The 20,191-nt window shown below is 35.4% G+C and overlaps 1 protein-coding gene across 12 annotated transcripts in view; it reads right to left on the reverse strand.

Annotated features, from left to right (window-relative positions):
- DLG1 (discs large MAGUK scaffold protein 1) overlaps positions 1-20,191 on the reverse strand; it is a 273,463-nt gene that overhangs the window by 125,193 nt on the left and 128,079 nt on the right. For 9 of the 12 annotated variants that reach the window (XM_055568607.1, XM_055568606.1, XM_055568615.1 and 6 more), the window contains one exon: positions 3,506-3,559. The exons of the other annotated variants lie outside the window; for them this stretch is intronic. In XM_055568607.1, coding sequence (XP_055424582.1) covers positions 3,506-3,559 — 54 coding nt within the window. The remainder of the gene's footprint in view (positions 1-3,505; positions 3,560-20,191) is intronic. 12 annotated transcript variants of the gene reach the window in all.

Consider the following 20,191-nt stretch of genomic DNA (forward strand, 5'->3'; position numbering starts at 1 on the left):
CAGATACTGTATGCAATGTCTGTTGCTGTTGTTTAGTCATTAAGTCCAACTATCTGTGACCCCACGGACTGTAGCCCACCAGGCCCCTCTGTTCATGGGATTTCCCAGTAAAGAATACTAGAGTGGGTTGCCATTTCTCTCTCCAAGGGATCTTCCCAAGCCACGGATTAAACCCACATCTCCTGCATTGGCAGGTGGATTCTGGGTGGATTCTTTACCTCTCATCCACTGGGGATGCCCATGCCAGTGCAGCACTATTCACAACAGCCAAAATGTGGAAATGACCCAAGAGCCCATCAAGAGAAGGATGAATAAACAAAATGTAGTACATACATATATTGAAAAATAATTTGACCATAAAAACGAATGAAGTTCTAACACATGCTACAACATAGATGAACCTTCACCATACTACTCCTAGTAAAAGCCAGACACAAAAAAACAATTTACTGTATGATTCCTTTTAAAAAAATTTTTATTGGAGTATAGTTGATTTACAATGTTGTGTTGGTTTCAGGTGTACATGTATGATTCTATTTATATGAACAGTCCAGAAAAGACAAAGCCATAATGACAGAAAGTAGATTAGTGATTGTCAGGGGCTGAGGTAAGGGCAAAATAGGGAGTGACTACTAATGGGTACAGGGTTTCCTTACAAGGTGATAAAAATGTTATGGAATTTGAAAGTGGTGGTGATGGCACAATGCTGTGAATAAACTAAAACCACTGAATTGTACACTTTAAAAGGGTGGATTTTGTGGTATGTAAACGTCTCAACATAAAAAAAAATTTTAAGGTGAAAAAGCTGATAAAGAATTGAGATATCAATTCAAGTTGAAACAATGAATTGATATACTTTATGGTAACAAACATTATGCTAACAAAGGATCAAAAAATTTATTAACACACCATGCTAGTGACAGTATGGGGTAAAAACAATACTTTTTGATGAATCATAATGCTACTACTACTACCACTAAGTCACTTCAGTCGTGTCCGACTCTGTGCGACCCCACAGACGGCAGCCCACCAGGCTCCCCCGTCCCTGGGATTCTCCAGGCAAGAACACTGGAGTGGGTTGCCATTTCCTTCTCCAATGCATGAAAGTGAAAAGTAAAAGTGAAGTCGCTCAGTCGTGTCCGACCCTTCGCGACCCCATGGACTGCAGCCTACCAGGCTCTTCTGTCCATGGGACTTTCCAGGCAAGAGTACTCGAGTGGGGTGCCATTGCCTTCTCCGAATCATAATGCTAGAAAGTATAATTTGGCAATAATGATCAAATCTAAAAACTGACACACCCTTTGAGCAATCTATGTATACAAATATATTCAGATTATGTAATTGCATATATATACAAAACATCTATACAAAAATTATCAATGGGGCATTGATTTTTGTATGGGAGAAGTTTGAAAACACATATATCCTTATTTATGCACAAAATATTTATAAAAGGATATACATATATATACATGTTCTTTTAATATATATCCTACACACACACACACACGCACTCTAACATTTTATGCCTTAGGCAAGAGGAACTAGAAGACTAGGAGTAGGGGTGAAGAAAGATTCTCTTTTTATTGGATATACTGTGGTATATATTGAATTTTATACAATGTATATGCATTACCTGTTCAATTAACTATTTAATTTTAGGAAGCATTCTGACAGCAGCCACGGGGCGAAAGTGTGATATATAATGCAACAGCTGCAAGTTTTCTTAATTTTATTCATCAACTCATAGCTAGTATTTAATGATCAGAACTTAACAGAGGAATAACAAGTAAGTTTAAAAGCCATTCTGGAACATATTTTAAATTTCAGAATTAAACTAATTAGACACAAAAAATATTACTAAACATTTTACAGTGCTTTTCAAATATGATAAAGTAGAACAAAATCTTAAGAAAATGGAATTTATCTTATTGCCTTATGTAGAGAAAAGGGTTGCTATATCAGGCCCAAGGCTGCTATGGCTAGAAGAGTCTTAGTAGGCATTTGAGAAATTGATTCTGGGAGTGTTCTCACCATTCCCTCACTGAAAGGGTTGTTTACTCTTGGCAAGACTTTGCAGAGACAATGAACTTTATGCTGAACACCTGTTTTCCTTCTGGGAGCTTGGAAATTTGGTATGTACTGGATAGAGGGTGTCTATGTGAACGACCACCAATAAATAACTGTGGTGAAGCCCAAATAATGGACTTCCCTGGGCAGAAAAACTGAATACTTGTTGCTACATTTTCACTGGTAGGTGAAAACAGTGCTCTGTGGACCCCTCTGGGGAGGAAGATAGTACAAGGAAATCTAAAGATGTATTCCTCTAGACAAACAGCCTTATAATCTGACTATGGATCCTGACTTATTACATATAAATAAATCTTAGCCGTAGGTACAAGGTGCTGAGCCCTGTGAGTCTTTCTAGAGAATTTCTCAACATGGGTAGTGAATGGGTTTAGAGACTTCCAACATATTCTGCTTAGCAGGAAAATTAATTTTTGAATAATGTGTCATAAAAACTAAGTTTGCTGTCTGTATGTTAATCCTGCTTTTAATTTGTTGACATCTCAAAAATGCATGTGTATTTATTTTCTTTGTTGATATAGTTTTCTGTTAGTTCTTACATAGTAACCTTCCAGTTCAAAGGGTTTTAAAATAAAAATATTTACCAACTCTGCCCTTAAGCAAAACATAATTTAACAAATGAACAGGGCTAAAATGTGAAGAACAAAAGTACAAACAAAATTCTTCTTAAGTATTCAATATCAGTGTGAAAGGTGACACTGACTGAAGAGTACTTTTGGTTTGTATTAAGTATTATTATTTCAAGTTTTCAAAAATCTCCCCAAATTTGCTATACCCATATAAATATACACAGAATATAAAGCCAAATAAAATGTTTTAAAGTACAGATGAAAACTGACTACAGTTCAAAAACGAGAGAAAAAAGATTTTTATAATCTATTAAATTATGCACCATTTGATTTTTTTAAAATGCACAGGTGTAACTTCTACTTAAACATCTCCAAAGATACTTTAGGTGGGATGAAAAATGTTAAGATTCTGCTGTTCTGCCTATTTATCTTTAGGAGAAAGAAGACTTTTTAACGAAAGTTTAGAGAGAAGGAGTGGTCAATTTAAAGTTACAAAGTTATAACTGAGAACACATTCACTACAAACATAGTCACTCAATTAGACTTCAAAAATGATTCTCGGATTATATGCCATTGTGTAAATGACCACTGGTAAGAGAGAGCCTGTAGTGAAAGCTACTCATTTTAATTTAAAAATGAAATTTATTTCAACATTTCTGCTTTGTAAGAGAATGGGAAAAACAAAAAACAAAAAAGGATAGTATGTTTCATTTACTTTAACAATTACAGCTCAGTGACAGAACATCCTAAGTAAAATGTATTAGAGAAAATAATGCTGTGATTTTGATATCTGTATCAAAGCCTGAACAGGAAAAACAGAATTATATATGGTGATGAATGGAACTTACATAAGTTGATGTTTCCAAGCTGTCTGTGTTGACCAGTACTGGAGGAGGATTTGCCTTAAAGAAAGAATTGTAAATGTTGTTAGGCTTAACAGGAAAATTGGCACATTACATACTAATGTTCACAAATTTTAGAAGCATATGAAAGATTTGCTATTTCTTAAATTATAATTTTATATGAAGTTTTCATATGTTAAACAATGTATCTAGTTTCCAGCACCAATGGAAAGAATTAGATATATAGGCAGCTATTACATTTGCTTTTGAGAAATGAATGATTATTTCTGCTACAACAGACACAATTTTGTTAAGGTTTGTGAAGTTCACCAGTCTTCTAAAAAAATTCACAAATATTCTCTCATATAACAAAAAACTCATCCCAAATTTCTTCGAAATCACTTCTTTTCTAGTCTCAAGGATCCCCTGAAGATTCCAACATTTCATCACCCAGGAAAAAAATTCTGTCTCATACTGAACTGTGTTTAAACATTGGGGGAAAGGAGCCATACAAAGAAATCCATCATAAACTTTAATTAGAACCACATTCAATGTAAAAGCCCTCAATTGTTATCAACTGCAATTACTGCTTTTCATCTGTTATTCTAGACCACTCACAGAACAATTAAGGTTCAACCACTCCCCACCCCCACAAAAACACAAGCAGAGTAACATAGATCTAATTAAGTTTGGGATGAAAAAAGCTTGGTTTTCTGATTAAGCTGGAAAGTGTTTGTTATGAAGGTGCAACAAAATTTTTAAAATAAAACGCAATTATTACCAAATGAAAACCAGACCAAACATACTAGAAAACTGATGTGACTCCTCTTAAAATTCTTTCTTTTGTATACTTAAAAATATATAATTACCAAGTCAAATGACATTTTCAGAGAATCAAAGAGATGACTATACTTTAAATAAATTTTAAGAGATATGCTTGCATAAATAATTGTACTGGATGCATCTAAGATACATGAAGCAGCAAGTTAAAAATGAGTGGGGACAAGGATAACAGTAAAGCACAGGGAACTGTATTCAGTATATTAAAATAACCTGAAAATAACCTGGAAAATAATCTGAAGAAGATATATATACACATAACTAGATCACTTTGCTGTACATGTGAAACAATAAAAAATCCTGAAAAAAGCAAACAAACAAAATGAGTAGGGAATACTGTATTAAATACAAACATAATACTAGCTACTTTATGTGCTGCTGCTGCTGCTTCGAAGTCGCTTCAGTCGTGTCCGACTCTGTGCGACCCCATAGACGGTGGCCCACCAGGCTCCCCTGTCCCTGGGATTCTCCAGGCAAGAACACTGGACTGGGTTGCCATTCCCTTCTCCAATGCATGAAGTGTGCAGCCCTACCTTTAACAGTAATAGTCTGTTTTCCAATGATTCAGTGAGAATCAAACCTAATACTATTTGTGAAATTGCTAAAAATACTATTTGTGAGAGACATTTGAGATTTTATGAACATTAGGAATTAATTCATTTCCCAATGACTACTGGGGTCTCAAACTGATATTTTTAAATTAAAAAATTAATGGTACAACTTCACCTTACTTTGCTTAAGCAATTACAGAGGAAGGCAAGAAAGAACAAGGCTATTTAAACTTACAAAAGAAGCTATAATCTTTAAAAATTATGGTAAGAAAACCATCTGGCTTCCTCTGCTCGTTTATTACCAAAAATATAGTGGAAAAAGTTTGCTTTTACAAAAATCTAACTTATACCAAAATTATCACAACCCTAGCTGCTCATGATCACCAACTCATCATCACTGTATATGTTACCTTTTGATTCTAGTTATATAAAAATCTGGTATTGAAATACATAAAAATTATATAAAGTGTTAAATTTCCTTCAAGATAGAATAATGACCATGAGAGATTAGGAGGAGGGGTTATGGATCATATAAGTGCATGAATTGAGGACTGCTGTAGTTGGGTGATAAGTATACATGGGAGTTCACTGTACTACTCCCTTTCTATTTGAACAGTTTTGAATTTTTTCATAAACTACAGCAAAACAATTATATTGAGTCAAGTACTCAGCTTATAAGAGGTTAATAATGAAGGCAGTTGTAAAATACTATGGGTTAAAGCTGTTATTAATATATTAGCATTCACATCATAAAATTCAATTTTAAAGTTCAGTTCTGAAAAAAGAATACAGACTAGTAAAAACAATTTATAACTTTGGTTTAATGAATACGATTAGATAATTAATATATGCACAATCAGTTTATTTGTAGATGTATCTTAGAAGAATCTGAGTGAATGACCACACCTGAAGGGAAAGCACAGACTTGAAACTGAACAGAAACTCAAGTTGAGGATTAACAAGAATTTCATTCAAAACTGTCAGATTAAACAATTTAAAAAGACCTATCACAAAATGTAGTCTAAAATAAGAGCCTATGTACATGCAGCTCAAGAGCCATGATCTGATGGCCTCAAGTTCAGCCACCAAAATAATGTTAAAAATATTTAAGACTGTGTTAGCAGGAAGAGAATTAAAACATTTACCTTAAAATACATTATACTTTTACTTACTAACTTGAGGATTTCTAAATTCTTATATTACAGAATACAGAAATGGTATCTGACAAAGTAGTAATCCATCCCTCTCAAACTTGGAGGTGGTGGGAATGAGGTAGCCCAATGGGATTGGAGGGTACAACTCAGAAAAACACAGTACCTTAACACCAAAGCCAGAACAAGCATTAGATGAAAGAGATACAGAAACATTTGGCCACAGAATTTGCTACTTTCAGACGGCTGAAATAAAGAGCACTAAAATAAAAAATACAGTAGCAAATTGGGCTAGTTTAAGACCTTGGTATCTGTAACTAGGATGAGAGATAGCAGAACAGATAACATGGAATTACCAGCTTTACTTAGGGAGGAAACCAAATAACAGCAGCAAGACTTGAGGATAATCTATGTGAAAGTTACTTGTTGTTACTTTTTGATGACACATCAAAAAGCATGATTCTAGATCTCTCTCTACCTCACTCTACCATTCAATGATTTTGAATATACAGGTAAATCACAAGTACTAATTATTGAAACTTATTTCTTCCATCTATAAAGAGATATGCCTTTAACCAAAAGGACTGTGTGACAACTCAGTTCAGTTCAGTTCAGTCGCTCAGTCGTGTCCGACTCTTTGCGACCACATGAATCACAGCACGCCAGGCCTCCCTGTCCATCACCAACTCCTGGAGTTCACTCAAACTCACGTCAGTTGAGTCGGTGATGCCATCTAGCCATCTCATCCTCTGTCGTCCCCTTTTCCTCCTGCCCCCAATCCCTCGCAGCATCAGAGTCTTTTCCAATGGGTCAACTCTTCGCATGAGGTGGCCAAAGTATTGGAGTTTCAGTTTTAGCACCATTTCTTCCAAAGAACACCCAGGGCTGATATCCTTTAGAACAGACTGGTTGGATCTCCTTGCAGTCCAAGGGACTCTCAAGAGTCTTCTCCAACACCACAGTTGAAAAGCATCAATTCTTCGGCGCTCAGCTTTCTTCACAGTCCAACTCTCACATTCATACATGACCACAGGAAAAACCATAGCCTTGACTAGACGGACCTTTGTTGGCAAAGTAATGTCTCTGCTTTTCAATAGGTTATGTAGGTTGGTCATAACTTTCCTTCCAAGGAGTAAGCATCTTTTAATTTCATGGCTGCAGTCACCATCTGCAGTGATTTTGGAGCCCAGAAAAATAAAGTCTGACACTGTTTCCACTGTTTCCCCATCTATTTCCCATGAAGTGATGGGACCAGATGCCATGATCTTCGTTTTCTGAATGTTGAGCTTTAAGCCCACTTTTTCACTCTCCACTTTCACTTTCATCAAGAGGCTTTTGAGTTCCTCTTCACTTTCTGCCATAAGGGTGGTGTCATCTGCATATCTGAGGTTATTGATATTTCTCCCGGCAATCTTGATTCCAGCTTGTGTTTCTTCCAGTCCAGCGTTTCTCATGATGTACTCTGCATAGAAGTTAAATAAACAGGGTGACAATATACAGCCTTGACGTACTCCTTTTCCTATTTGGAACCAGTCTGTTGTTCCATGTCCAGTTCTAACTGTTGCTTTCTGACCTGCACATAGGTTTCTCAAGAGGCAGGTCAGGTGGTCTGGTATTCCATCTCTTGAAGAATTTTCCAGAGTTTACTGTGATCCACACTAAAAGGCTTTGGCATAGTCAATAAAGCAGAAATAGGTGTCTTTCTGGAACTCTCTTGCTTTTTCCATGATCCAGCGGATGTTGGCAATTTGATCTCTGGTTCCTCTGCCTTTTCTAAAACCAGCTTGAACATCTGGAAGTTCATGGTTCACATATTGCTGAAGCCTGGCTTGGAGAATTTTGAGCATTACTTTATTAGCGTGTGAGATATTAAAAACAACAAAAAACTGTTGTAAACCACAGAAACCTATTGCTAATCCATTATACTTACTAATAGTATATACCATTGTATATGTCTCAACTTAGACAATAATAAAATCCTAAGATTCACTTAGAAATGGGGGGGAGGGTGATAGGAAAAGGGCAGGATATACCAGAAACAGAAACTAACCAACCCCTAAAGAATATGACCCACGAATTAATAATAAGACTTAAGAAACACAGTTTTGATCATCCAACTTTTAGAATGTTATTTCATTAATAAAGGGCCTCATAAGTCTGCTGCTGTTAACATACTGCAGCATCCTAATCCAATTTCAGAGAACAATATTACATCTTAAAAATTTTGTGTTAAAATAATTCTAAGATTCAGTTATTCAAAAACAGGCCAAAATTAGTTTAGAAAATGCTTTTATGCTGTATACTGTATTTCTCCTTCTTAGCATTTATCGAAGTTTCATTATATTATTGGTTTAATGTTGCTCTCTTTCTCTCCTACTGAATTATAAACAAGTATTTCTCCAATAAAGAACTCAAACCCCAGAGAGTAGTACATCTCGGATTCTAATTTGGCACACACAGCATTGAAAGTTCAACGCTATCACGTTAGTGACCACTATATATATACAAGTTAAAGTGACTGTAAAAACAAATAGGACAAATTCTGGAATGATGACAGAATAAAAAGTCCCACAAATTTGCTTCTCCACCTAGATGACGACTGTACTGGCAAAATGCAATTGCCAGTGTGACGTAAGTATTTTGGAATTCTGTAGTCTATTGAGGGCTTGCAACTTCCAGAAGTTATTAGATGTCAAACTGTGGTTAATTTAGTCAATTTCAATTCTCAGCAGTGTTGCAGCTACGCAATTCCCATTCTTCATTATTTGTTCTGCAGCAGCTGGCACAAAGCCTGCACAAGCCAGGGCAGAGTAGGGAGGAAGAGGGCAGCCAAAAAGGACCCTGTTCTTCAAATATAGGGAATCTGTGTTCTGATTGCTGCCTCTGATCACAGAGGTTTCAAAGAGGTTGCTGCTGCTTCTGTGGCTACTGCTAAGTCGCTTCAGTCGTGCCCGACTCTGTGCAACCCCATAGACGGCAGCCCACCAGGCTCCCCTGTCTCTGGGATTCTCCAGTCAAGAACACTGGAGTGGGTTGCCATTTCCTTCTCCAGTGCATGAAAGTGAAAAGTCAAAGTGAAGTTGCTCAGTCATGTCCGACTCTTAGCGACCCCATGGACAGTGGCCATTATTGCTGAGCCTCCCCCAAGTAATATAAATCCCTCCCCCTCTGGCTGAAGTGACTCCTAAATTTAAAGGGCAAGTGTCTCCTCCCATAATTTCATTTGTCTCTTTTCCCCCTTTTGAGAATCAGACACTGACGATTAGAATATTCAAAAACAACCACATATATGAGGGAAATCACAGTCATTGTGCATGCCTGGGGAAGGTGCAGGCATAGAAAAAAAATCAGAGAAGATTTTAAGGTTAACTCATAAGCTAATTTTTAGCACAAAGAGCCTACAGCAATCAAAAACCCCCAAACAAAAAAAACAGCAAACTTTAGAAAAGGGGAGAATCTGATTTCCAGAAAAATCGTAAGATGCAAATGTCCAATTTCCAACAAAAAAAATTCAAAAGGCATGCAAAGAAATAGGAACATATGTTCCATTCAAAGGAGGTGGAGTGAAGAAAAAAGAAACTGTCTCTGAAAAAGAGCTGGTGGCATATCTATTAGACAAATGATTTAAAGCAACCACTGTAATGATATCCAAAGAACTAAAGGACACGGTGCACAAAGTCAAGGAAAGAATGTATGAACAAAAGGGAGAAAGCAATAAAAGGCAGAAAACCTAAAGAGAAACCAAAAAGAAATTCTGAAGCTGAAAAGTAAAGTAATTGAAATGAAAAATTCACTAAAGCAGATGTGAGCAGGCAGAAGAATTAGGAAACCTGAAGACAGGATGATGTAAATTCTTAAGTCTGAGAACAGAAAGACTGAAGAAAAGTAACCAGAGTCTAAAGAAACTTGTTGGCCATCATTAAGCAGACCAACAAACATTGCAGGAGTCCAAGAAGAGAGAGATCAAAGGGGAAGAGAGAATATCTGAAGAAATAATGGGTAAAACATTCCCAAATTTGATGAAAGACATGAATATAAACAAGCAAAGAAGCTGAAAAAACTCAAGATAGGATGAACTCAGAGCGATTCACACTCAGACACATTAAAATCAAACTGCTGAAAGACAAAGAGAAAATGGTGAAAGCAGTACGACAAAGTGACTCAATATACAAGAGCTCCTTTGAGGTCAGGAAACAGTGGGCTGGTATATTCAAAGTGCTCAAAGAAAAACACTGTCAACCAAGAACCCAGTAACTGGCAAATAATCTCTCAAATATGAGGGAGAAATTATGACATTCTCAAATAAACAAAGCTGAAGGAGATCATTACTTATAGACTGGCCCTGAAAAAAATGCTAAAGCGAATCATACATGTAGAAATGAAAGGACACAAGACAGTAACTCTAGGTGTCTGAAGAAATAAAGACCTTGGTAATAAGGATAAATACAAGGAACTCTTTGTTATCTTAATAGTGTTTTGTAACATCACTTTTTGTTATCTATATGATTTAAGAGACTAATATTTTTTAAACTATATTTTAAAGAAGTGGACATGTTAGTCACTCAGTCATGTCTGACTCTTTGTCACCCCGTGGACAATAGCCCACCAAGATCCTCTACCCATGGGGTTTTCCAGACAAGAATACTGGAGTGGGTTGCCATGCCTGATCCTGGGTCAGGAAGATCTCTGGAGAAGGGCATGGCAACCCACCCCAGTATTCTTGCCTGGAATTTTATATTTTAAAAGTTAGTCTAAAAGTTAATTATTCATACAGAAGTGATGTCAACATCAGTAAATAACTAAAATCAATTACTAGCCCATATGTTAATATTATAATAACTTTGCTTTGTAATTTCACATTTTCTACATAATTTAAAACATGAATGCATTTAAAAATTGTTAGTTTATGTTTTTGTACATATAATGTATAAAGTTGTAATTTTGTGACATAAACAACTGAAAGGGGTGGGGATATAACTGTTAAGAAGAGCCGAGTTTTCATATATCATTAAAATTAAACTGATATAAATTTAAATTTGAGTGTTATAACTTCAGGATGTTAAATGTAATTTCCATGGTAACCACAGAGAAATTAGCTACATTTTTCTTTTTATGTATAAAAAGAAAAATGAAAAGGAATCTAAACATTTCACTACATATATAAAAAAATCAACCAAATAAAATATCAGACAGTAATACAGGAAATAAACCTGTAATAAATATAGAAAATAAATAACAAAATGACAGAAGCCTCTCCTTATCAATAATTACTTTAAATGCAAATTGCTTAAACCCTCCAATCAAAAAAAAAAAACAGAATGGATAAAACCACATGACCCAACTATGTTTTCTGCAAGAGACTTCACTGAGATCCAAAGATGCAAACAGGTTGAAAGTGATAGAAAAAGATATTCCATAGCAACTAGCAACTAAAAGATAGGAGTGACCATATTAATATTAGATAAAATAGAAGTTAAATTAAAAAAAGTTACAAGGGACAAAGGACATTACATATTAATAGAAGGTTTAATACAGTAAGAAAATAAAACAATTAACATTCATGTACCTAATGATATACCATCAAAATCTATGAAATAGAAAGTGACAGAATTAAAGAGAGTAAACAGTTATACAAATAATAGTTAAAGATTTCAATGCCCTGTTCAAAATAACATGTAAAATACCCAGACAAAAGATAAATACAAAAAAAAATGACTTAAATGACACAATAAACCAATCTGACCTAACAGACACACTTAGAACACTCTGTCCAACAACAGGATACATTCTTTTCAAGTGCATTTGGATCATTTCCAGAATATACCATATGTTAGGCCACAATTACATCTCAATAGATTTAGTAAGCAACTTGTCATACAAAGTATGTTTTATGTCAAAAATGGATGAAGATAGTAAGCAATAATAGAAGCAAACTGGAAAATTCAACAAGTTGTGGAAATTAAATAACATACTATTAACCAATGAATCAAATAAATAATAGAGAAAATGAGGCCAATAGTTTTTTTTTAAAGATCAACAAATTGACAAACTTTTAGTGAGAAGGACTAAGGGAAAAGGAGAGAAGAATAAATTATTAAAATCAGAAATGAAAGTGGGAACACTATTGTTAATTCAACAGAAACAAAAAGGATTATAGGAGTTATGAGCAAGTGTAAGCCAACAAACTGGATAACTTACACAAAATGGAAAAACTCCTACCAATGCCAAATCATGAAGAGAAAATTTTAATACTTTATAATTAATAAGGAATTGAATCAGTAATCAAAAATCTCCTGACAAAGAAAAGCCCTTAAAATCGGACTGTTTTCCTGGTGACATCTACCAAACATGTGAAGAACTACCATCAATTTTTCTCAAATTCTGCCCCAAAATTGAAGAGGAAGGTATACTCCCCAACTTATACTTCGAGGCCAACATTATCACTATAAGAAAACTGCACACCAATATCCCTTATGTATACTAATCCAAAAATCTCAACAAAAATTGAATTCAGCATTATACTAAGAGGTTTATATACCATGACCAAGTAGGATTTATTCCTGGATTGCAAGGATGATTCAATACAGGAAAACTGATCAGTGTAACATACCACATCAATAGAATGAAGAAGAAGGAAAAACAAAAAAAAACAAAAAAACACCAACATGATCATCTCAATCTATGCAGGAAGTATGTGACAGTATTAAATATTTTAACTTAGAATATAAGGAAACCACCACCACATAATAAAGGTCATATATGAAAAACCTACAGCAAACATACTTCCATGGTGAAAGACTGAAAACTTTCCCTCTAATATCAAAAACAAGTCAAGCTGGCCCACTTTCACAACTTCTAACAAAGTATTGAAAATCAGTCAATTAAACAAATAAGAAGAAAAATTATTCAGCAGCTTCAGCTGCAAGCAACAAATTCTGCTAAATTCTCTTTTCAATTTTTATTCTATTAATAAATATTTTCTATTTCCCTGCTATGGTTTCTTAGACATACCCATCATTTAAAAGTAGACTTTTAATTTCTAAATACATGAGGTTTTAAAGTATCTTTGATATTAATTTCCCATTCTGATTATTATTTTCTCATTTAAATGCTTTCTTCTCTTTAATCACCCTGTGTTTTTTCAGTCTTCTAACTTTACTGAAGTTTTCAATGCTAAGTCAAAGATCTCTCTTTGTAAATGTTATGTTGTATTTGAAAATATGTGGGTTATTTTCAAGCATCTTTTGATACTGATCTCTAACATAATTCTACAAGGATAAGAGAACAAACTCTGTATGAGACCACCCATTTTTTGCACCTGGTCTTATGTCCCTGGATATGTTCCAGTGTCTCCTCGTTTATAATCTATAGGAATTTGAACAGAATATGTATCCTACTGTTGTATGAAAACTGTATAAATCTTAATTATGTTGAACTGGTTAACATGCTTTTCAAGACTACTACATCCTTCTACTTCTCTGTATATTCATTCTATTAATTTTTGAGACTTTGATATTGAAACTCCAACTAAAAATCTTAATTTAACTACTTAAAAAAATAATTGTAATATGTAGTGGAACTACATATAACCATGTTCTGTATTTTCCAAGTCTCTTGTAAATGTGTTATCATATTTCCATAATTTTTAAAAATGGCCAAAACAAGGGGTACTCTGACCCTCCTGTTTCCCTGTAAAGCATTAAGTAAATTTCCCAAATGAAAAAAAGAAAATTATCTGTTTGCAGATAATATGATCATATATGTAGAAAACTCTGAAGGAACCACACAAAAGTCTGTTAGAACTAATAAACTTAGCAAAGTGGCAGTCAGTAAATGGTCTACATACAAAAATCAGTTGCATTCCTATATACAAACAAGCTGGAAAGAAAACAAAAACAATTCAATTTACAACAGTATCAAAAAGAATAAACAGTTAGGAATGAACTTAGCCAACGAGTGAAATATCTGTGCAATGAAAACTGTAACATTGCTGAAAGAAATTAAAGACAATAGGAATAAATGGAAACACATCCCCTGTTCATGACATCTTAATACTGTTGTCAATACTACCCAAAGCAATTTATAGATTTAATATAATTTCTATCAAAATAACAATGATGTCTTTTTGCAGAAAAAGGAAAACCCATCCAAAAATTCATATGGAATCTCAAGGGACCTGAATAGACAAAATAGTCCTAAAACTGACAAAGCTAGATGACTTAAACTTAAAGGCAGCCATATGCCACTGGAATTGAATATACAGTGAAGAAATAATCCCACATATATATAGTCAAATTATTTTCAATTATTAAGGGTACAAAGACCGTTCGATGGGAACAAGACAGTCTTTTCAATACACAGTACTGAAACACTGGATATCCAAATGCAAAATAATGAAGCCTAACACCTAACACCATATACAAAAATTAATTTTAAATGGAACCATGACTTAAATAAAAGACCTAAAACTATAAAACCCTAAGAAGAAAACACAAGATAAAAGCTTCACAACAGTGCATTTGGCAGTAATTCACTGGATATAACACCGAAGGTGCAGGCAACAGAAGAAAATATAGACAATTTGGACTTGCTAAAAATTAAAAATTGTGTGCATCAAATGACATTATCCACAGAGTAAAAAGACAACCCACAGAATGGGAGTCAATATTTGCAAATCATGTATCTAATAAGGAACTAATATCCAGAATATACAGAGAATTTCTAAAACTCAAAAGAAACCAACAACACAATTCAAAATGGGAAAAGGATATTTCTCCAAAGAAGATATACAAAGGGCCAATAAACACATGAAAAGATGTTCAACATCACTAATCACTGGGGAGCTGAAAATTAGAACTACAATGAGATGCCACCTTATACCCGTCAGTTTGGCTGACAACATGAAAACAGAATAAATACAAGGAGTGTTGCTGTAGATGTGGGAAAATTGGAACCACTGTACTTCACTGGTGGGAATATAAAGTGCTACACCACTGTGGAAAACAGTATGATAGTTCCCCTAAAAATTTAGTTACAAAATAATCTAGTTATTATACTTTCAGGTATACACTCTAAAGAACTGAAGGCAGGATCTTGAAGACATATCTATGCACCCATGTTCATAGCAGCATTATTCACAATAGCTAAAATGTGGAAGCAACTTGAGTTGTTAACTGACAAATGGATAAGCAAAGTCTGATACACACATAAAATGAGATATTATTTAGCTTTCAAAAAAAGGTATATTCTGATGCTACATATGTATACAGCATGGATTAACCTTAAGGACAGTATGCTAAGTGAAATCAGCTAGTCACAGACAGACATATACTGTTATGATTCACTTATCTAAGGTACTTGAGTCAAAATCACAGAGAAAGAATGTAGAATACTAGTTGCCAAGGCCTCAGCTGGGAGGTGAGGGGGAGAGGGAGGAATGGGGAATTCAGTGTTTAATGGGTACAGAGTTTCAATTCTGCAAAATGAATAAAATATTCTGCAGATGGATGATGGTGATATATAGACACCAATATGAATGTACTTAATACCACTGAACTGTAAACTTTAAAACAGTTAAGGTGGTGTAATATACATTATGTGTCTATTACAATTAAAAAAGGAAAAAATATGACCTCAATCTAATTAATAAAATGCATCAAACAAACACAAATTGCAGGTATTCTATAAAACAACTAGCCTATTCTCTTGTAAAAGGCCACACACATGAAAGACTGTGGCACTACTTTAGATTAAAGTCGATTCATGAACACTAACTGTGGTCTTGGATGGGACAAAGGAGCTATTTTTGTTTTTCATATAAAGAACATTACTAGGCTACTGGCAAAAGAGAATTATGGTCTGTAGTATTATGTTGCTTCTCTTGTGGCTCAGATGGTAAAGAATACACATGCAACGCAGGAGATCTGGGTTCAATCCCTGGGTTGGGAAGATCCCCTGGTGAAGGGAACTGCTACCCACTCCAGTATTCTGGTCTGGAGAATTCCATGGACAAAGGAGCCTGGCAGGCTAGCTAACTTTCTGCTTTAGATCACTATATTACAGTAATATTTTTTCTTTCTCAGGAAGACATTTAGTATCATATTTAATATCATATTTATCATATTTACCCATATGATATTTAGGGTAAGGAGACATGAGTAAAACTTCCTTTTAACTGGTATACAAAAAAAATCATACTCAATTATATAAGAAGAGAAATGATGAAGAAGATGTGGTAGGCAAAAATTTAACAATTGGGGGAGACACAGGTATATGAAATTTTTGTACAATTCTTGCAACTCTTTGTAAGTGTGAAATAATTTGAAAATAACACAAAAACAAACAAACCAAAAAATCCAAAACACAAACAGAATAGGGGCACGGCAGTCAAGTGATAGTGTGTGGTTAAAAAAGGTCCATCAAGGTAATCTAAATACATTATTGTATTTAAGATCACTACTAAAGTGAAAATGTAACAAGCCATGCTTTAGATTATACTAATGATCAAATCATTTAAGGGTCAACACTCATATATGTTCTGTGAAACTTGCACTGTCCAAAAGCAACAGGATACTCTATACTGTATACACCTCTAACCTTAATTCCTCTCATGTCATGTGGGAGTTATCTGCTCTCTCTTGCATGAACAGATAGTAGGCTCTCAGAGGAAAAGAACAATGTTATATTTATTTTTATATTTACATGACTGGAACAGGAACAAATAATTAACAAAAAACAATGTCTCCAAAGCATCTGAGTATGAACATAGACTTTTCATGCAAACATAAAATTAGCTACAAAGCATTTCAATAATACTTTCATTACATGATAGCTCCTCAGAACTGGTTTTAAAAAAAAGGTCTAAAGAATCTAGTTTTAAAGAAAAGTATTTACTCTGGGTATATATTTAATAGGCTAGTATCTTAGAGATTATATCGACAGTAGGAAGAACTAGCATCTGTTACACAATTGCTATGTGATCAGTTTCTATGTGGATGGAGAAACCGAGGCTATGAGAAACTGAATAATGTTCCCACCATCACACAACCAGGAAAAGGCGAGGCCAGGAATTGGTAGAGTAAGGTTCACTATAAAGTCCAGGTTCTTTCTGCAACTTCAAAAGCCATACAAAATCAATACACAGAAATCACTTGCATTACTATATATTAACAATGAAAAATAAGAAAAAGAAGTTAAGGAGTCAATCCCATTCACCAGTGCAACAAAAAGAATTAAATATCTAGGAATAAACTTACCTAAGGAGACAAAAGAACTGTATACAGAAAATTATACAACATTGATGAAAGAAATCAAATATGACATAAACAGATGGAGAGATATTGCACATTTTGGGGTAGGAACAATCAATACTGTGAAAATGACTACACTACCAAATGCAATCTACAGATGTAATGTGATCCTTACCAAGTTACCACAGCATTTTTCACAAACTAGAACAAAAAATTTCACTATTCATATGGAAACACAAAAGACCCCGAATAGCCAAAGCAGTTTTGAGAAAGAAGAATGGAGCTGGAGAAATAAACTTTCCTGACTTCAGATTATTTTACAAAGCTACAGTCATCAAGACAGTACTGTATGGGCACAGAAACAGAAATATAGACCAATGGAACAAGATAGAAAGCCCAGAAATAAACCCATGCACCTATGGATACCTTATTTCTAACAAAGGAGGCAAGAATATACAATGGGGCAAAGAAAGCCTCTTCAATAAGTGGTGCTGGGAAAACTGGACAGCTACATGTAAAAGAATGAAATTAGAACACTTCCTAACACCACACACAAAGATAAACTCAAAATGGATTAAAGACTTAAATGTAAGACCAGGAACTATAAAACCCTTACAGGAAAACATAGGCAGAACACTCAATGACATAAATCAAAGCAAGATCCTCTATGACCCACCTTCTAGACTAATGGGAATAAAAATGAAAGTAAATAATTGGGACTTGATTAAACTCAAAAGCTTTTGCAAAGCAAAGGAAACTATAAGCTAGGTGAAAAGGCAACCCTCGGAATGGGAGAAAATAATAGCAAATGAAACAACTGACAAAAGATTAATTTCCAAAATATACAGGCAGCTCATACAACTCAATACCAGAAAAACAAACAACCCAATCAAGAAGTAGGAAAAAGACCTAAATAGACATTTCTCCAAAGAAGACATACAGATGGCTAACAAACACATGAAAACATGCTCAGTATCGCTCATTATTAGAGAAATGCAAATTAAAATTACAATGAGACCTCAACTTATACCGGTCAGAATGGCAATCATCAAAAAGTCTACAAACAATACATGCTGGAGAGGGTGTGGAGAAAAGGGAACCCTCTTTCACTGTTGGTGAGAATGTAAATTGATACAGTCACTGTGGAAGACAGTATGGAGATTCCTTAAAAAACTAGGAATGATATGACCGAGCAATGCCACTGCTGGGCATATAAACCTAAGAAGAAGTGAAGTCGCTCAGTCATGTCCGACTCTTTGCGACCCCATGGACTATAGCCTATCAGGCTCCTCTGTCCATGGGATTTTCCAGGCAAGAGTGCTGGAGTGGATTGCCATTTCCTTCTCCAGGGGATAGTCCCGACCCAGGAATAGAACCCGGGTCTCCCGCATTGCAGGCAGACGCTTTACCGTCTGAGCCAGGAGCCAATCGAAGGACACCAAAACTGAAAAAGACACATGTACCCCAATGTTCACTGCAGCACTATTTACAATAGCTAGAACATGGAAGCAACCTAGATGTCCATCAACAGATGAATGGATAAAGAAATTCTGGTACATATACACAATGGAATATTACTCAGCCATAAAAAAAGGAACAATGTGAGTCAGTTCTAATGAGGTGGATGAAACTAGAGCCTATTATACAGAATGAAGTAAGTCAGAAAGATAAAGATAAATATTGTATTCCGTTCAGTTCAGTCATCAGTCCTGTACGACTCTTTGTGACCCCATGAATCGCAGCACGCCAGGCCTCCCTGTCCATCACCAACTCCCATGGTTTACCCAAACTCATGTCCATCCATCCACCTCATCCTTTGTCGGCCCCTTCTCCTCCTGCCACCAATCCCTCCCAGCATCAGAGTCTTTTCCAATGAGTCAACTCTTCGCATGAGGTGGCCAAAGTACTAGAGTTTCAGCTTTAGCATCAGTCCTTCCAATGAGTAACCAGGACTGATCTCCTTTAGAATGGACTGGTTGGATCTCCTTGCAGTCCAAGGGACTCTCAAGAGTCTTTTCCAACACCACAATTGAAAAGCATCAGTTCTTCTGCACTCAGCTTTCTTCACAGTCCAACTCTCACATCCATACATGACTACTGGAAAAACCATAGCTTTGACTCGACAGACCTTTGTTGGCAAAGTAATGTGTCTGCTTTTGTATATGCTATCTAGGTTGGTCATAACTTTCCTTCCAAGGAGTAAGTGTCTTTTAATTTCATGGCTGCAGTCACCATTTGCAGTGATTTTGGAGCCCCCAAAAATAAAGTCTGACACTGTTTCCACTGTTTCCACATCTATTTTCCATGAAGTGATGGGACCGGATGCCATGATCTTCGTTTTCTGAATGTTGAGCTTTAAGCCAACTTTTTCACTCTCTTCTTTCACTTTCATCAAGAGGCTTTTGAGTTCCTCTTCACTTTCTGCCATAATGGTGATGTCATCTGCATATCTGAGGTTACTGATATTTCTCCCGGCAATCTTGATTCCAGCTTGTGCTTCTTCCAGCCCACCATTTCTCATGATGTACTCTGCATAGAAGTTAAATAAGCAGGGTGACAATATACAGCCTTGACGTACTCCTTTTCCTATTTGGAACCAGTCTGTTCCATGTCCAGTTCTAACTGTTGCTTCCTGACCTGCATATAGGTTTCTCAAGAGGCAGGTCAGGTGGTCTGATATTCCCATCTCTTTCAGAATTTTCCACACTTTATTGTGATCCACACAGTCAAAGGCTGTGGCATAGTCAATAAAGCAGAAATAGGTGTCTTTCTGGAACTCTCTTGCTTTTCCCATGATCCAGGGGATGTTGGCAATTTGATCTCTGGTTCCTCTGCCTACTAACACATATATAGAGAATCTAGAAAGATGGTATTAAAGAATTTATTTGCAGGGCAGCAATG

The sequence above is a fragment of the Bubalus kerabau genome, chromosome 2, assembly GCF_029407905.1.
Source record: "Bubalus kerabau isolate K-KA32 ecotype Philippines breed swamp buffalo chromosome 2, PCC_UOA_SB_1v2, whole genome shotgun sequence".
Lineage (NCBI taxonomy): Eukaryota > Metazoa > Chordata > Mammalia > Artiodactyla > Bovidae > Bubalus > Bubalus kerabau.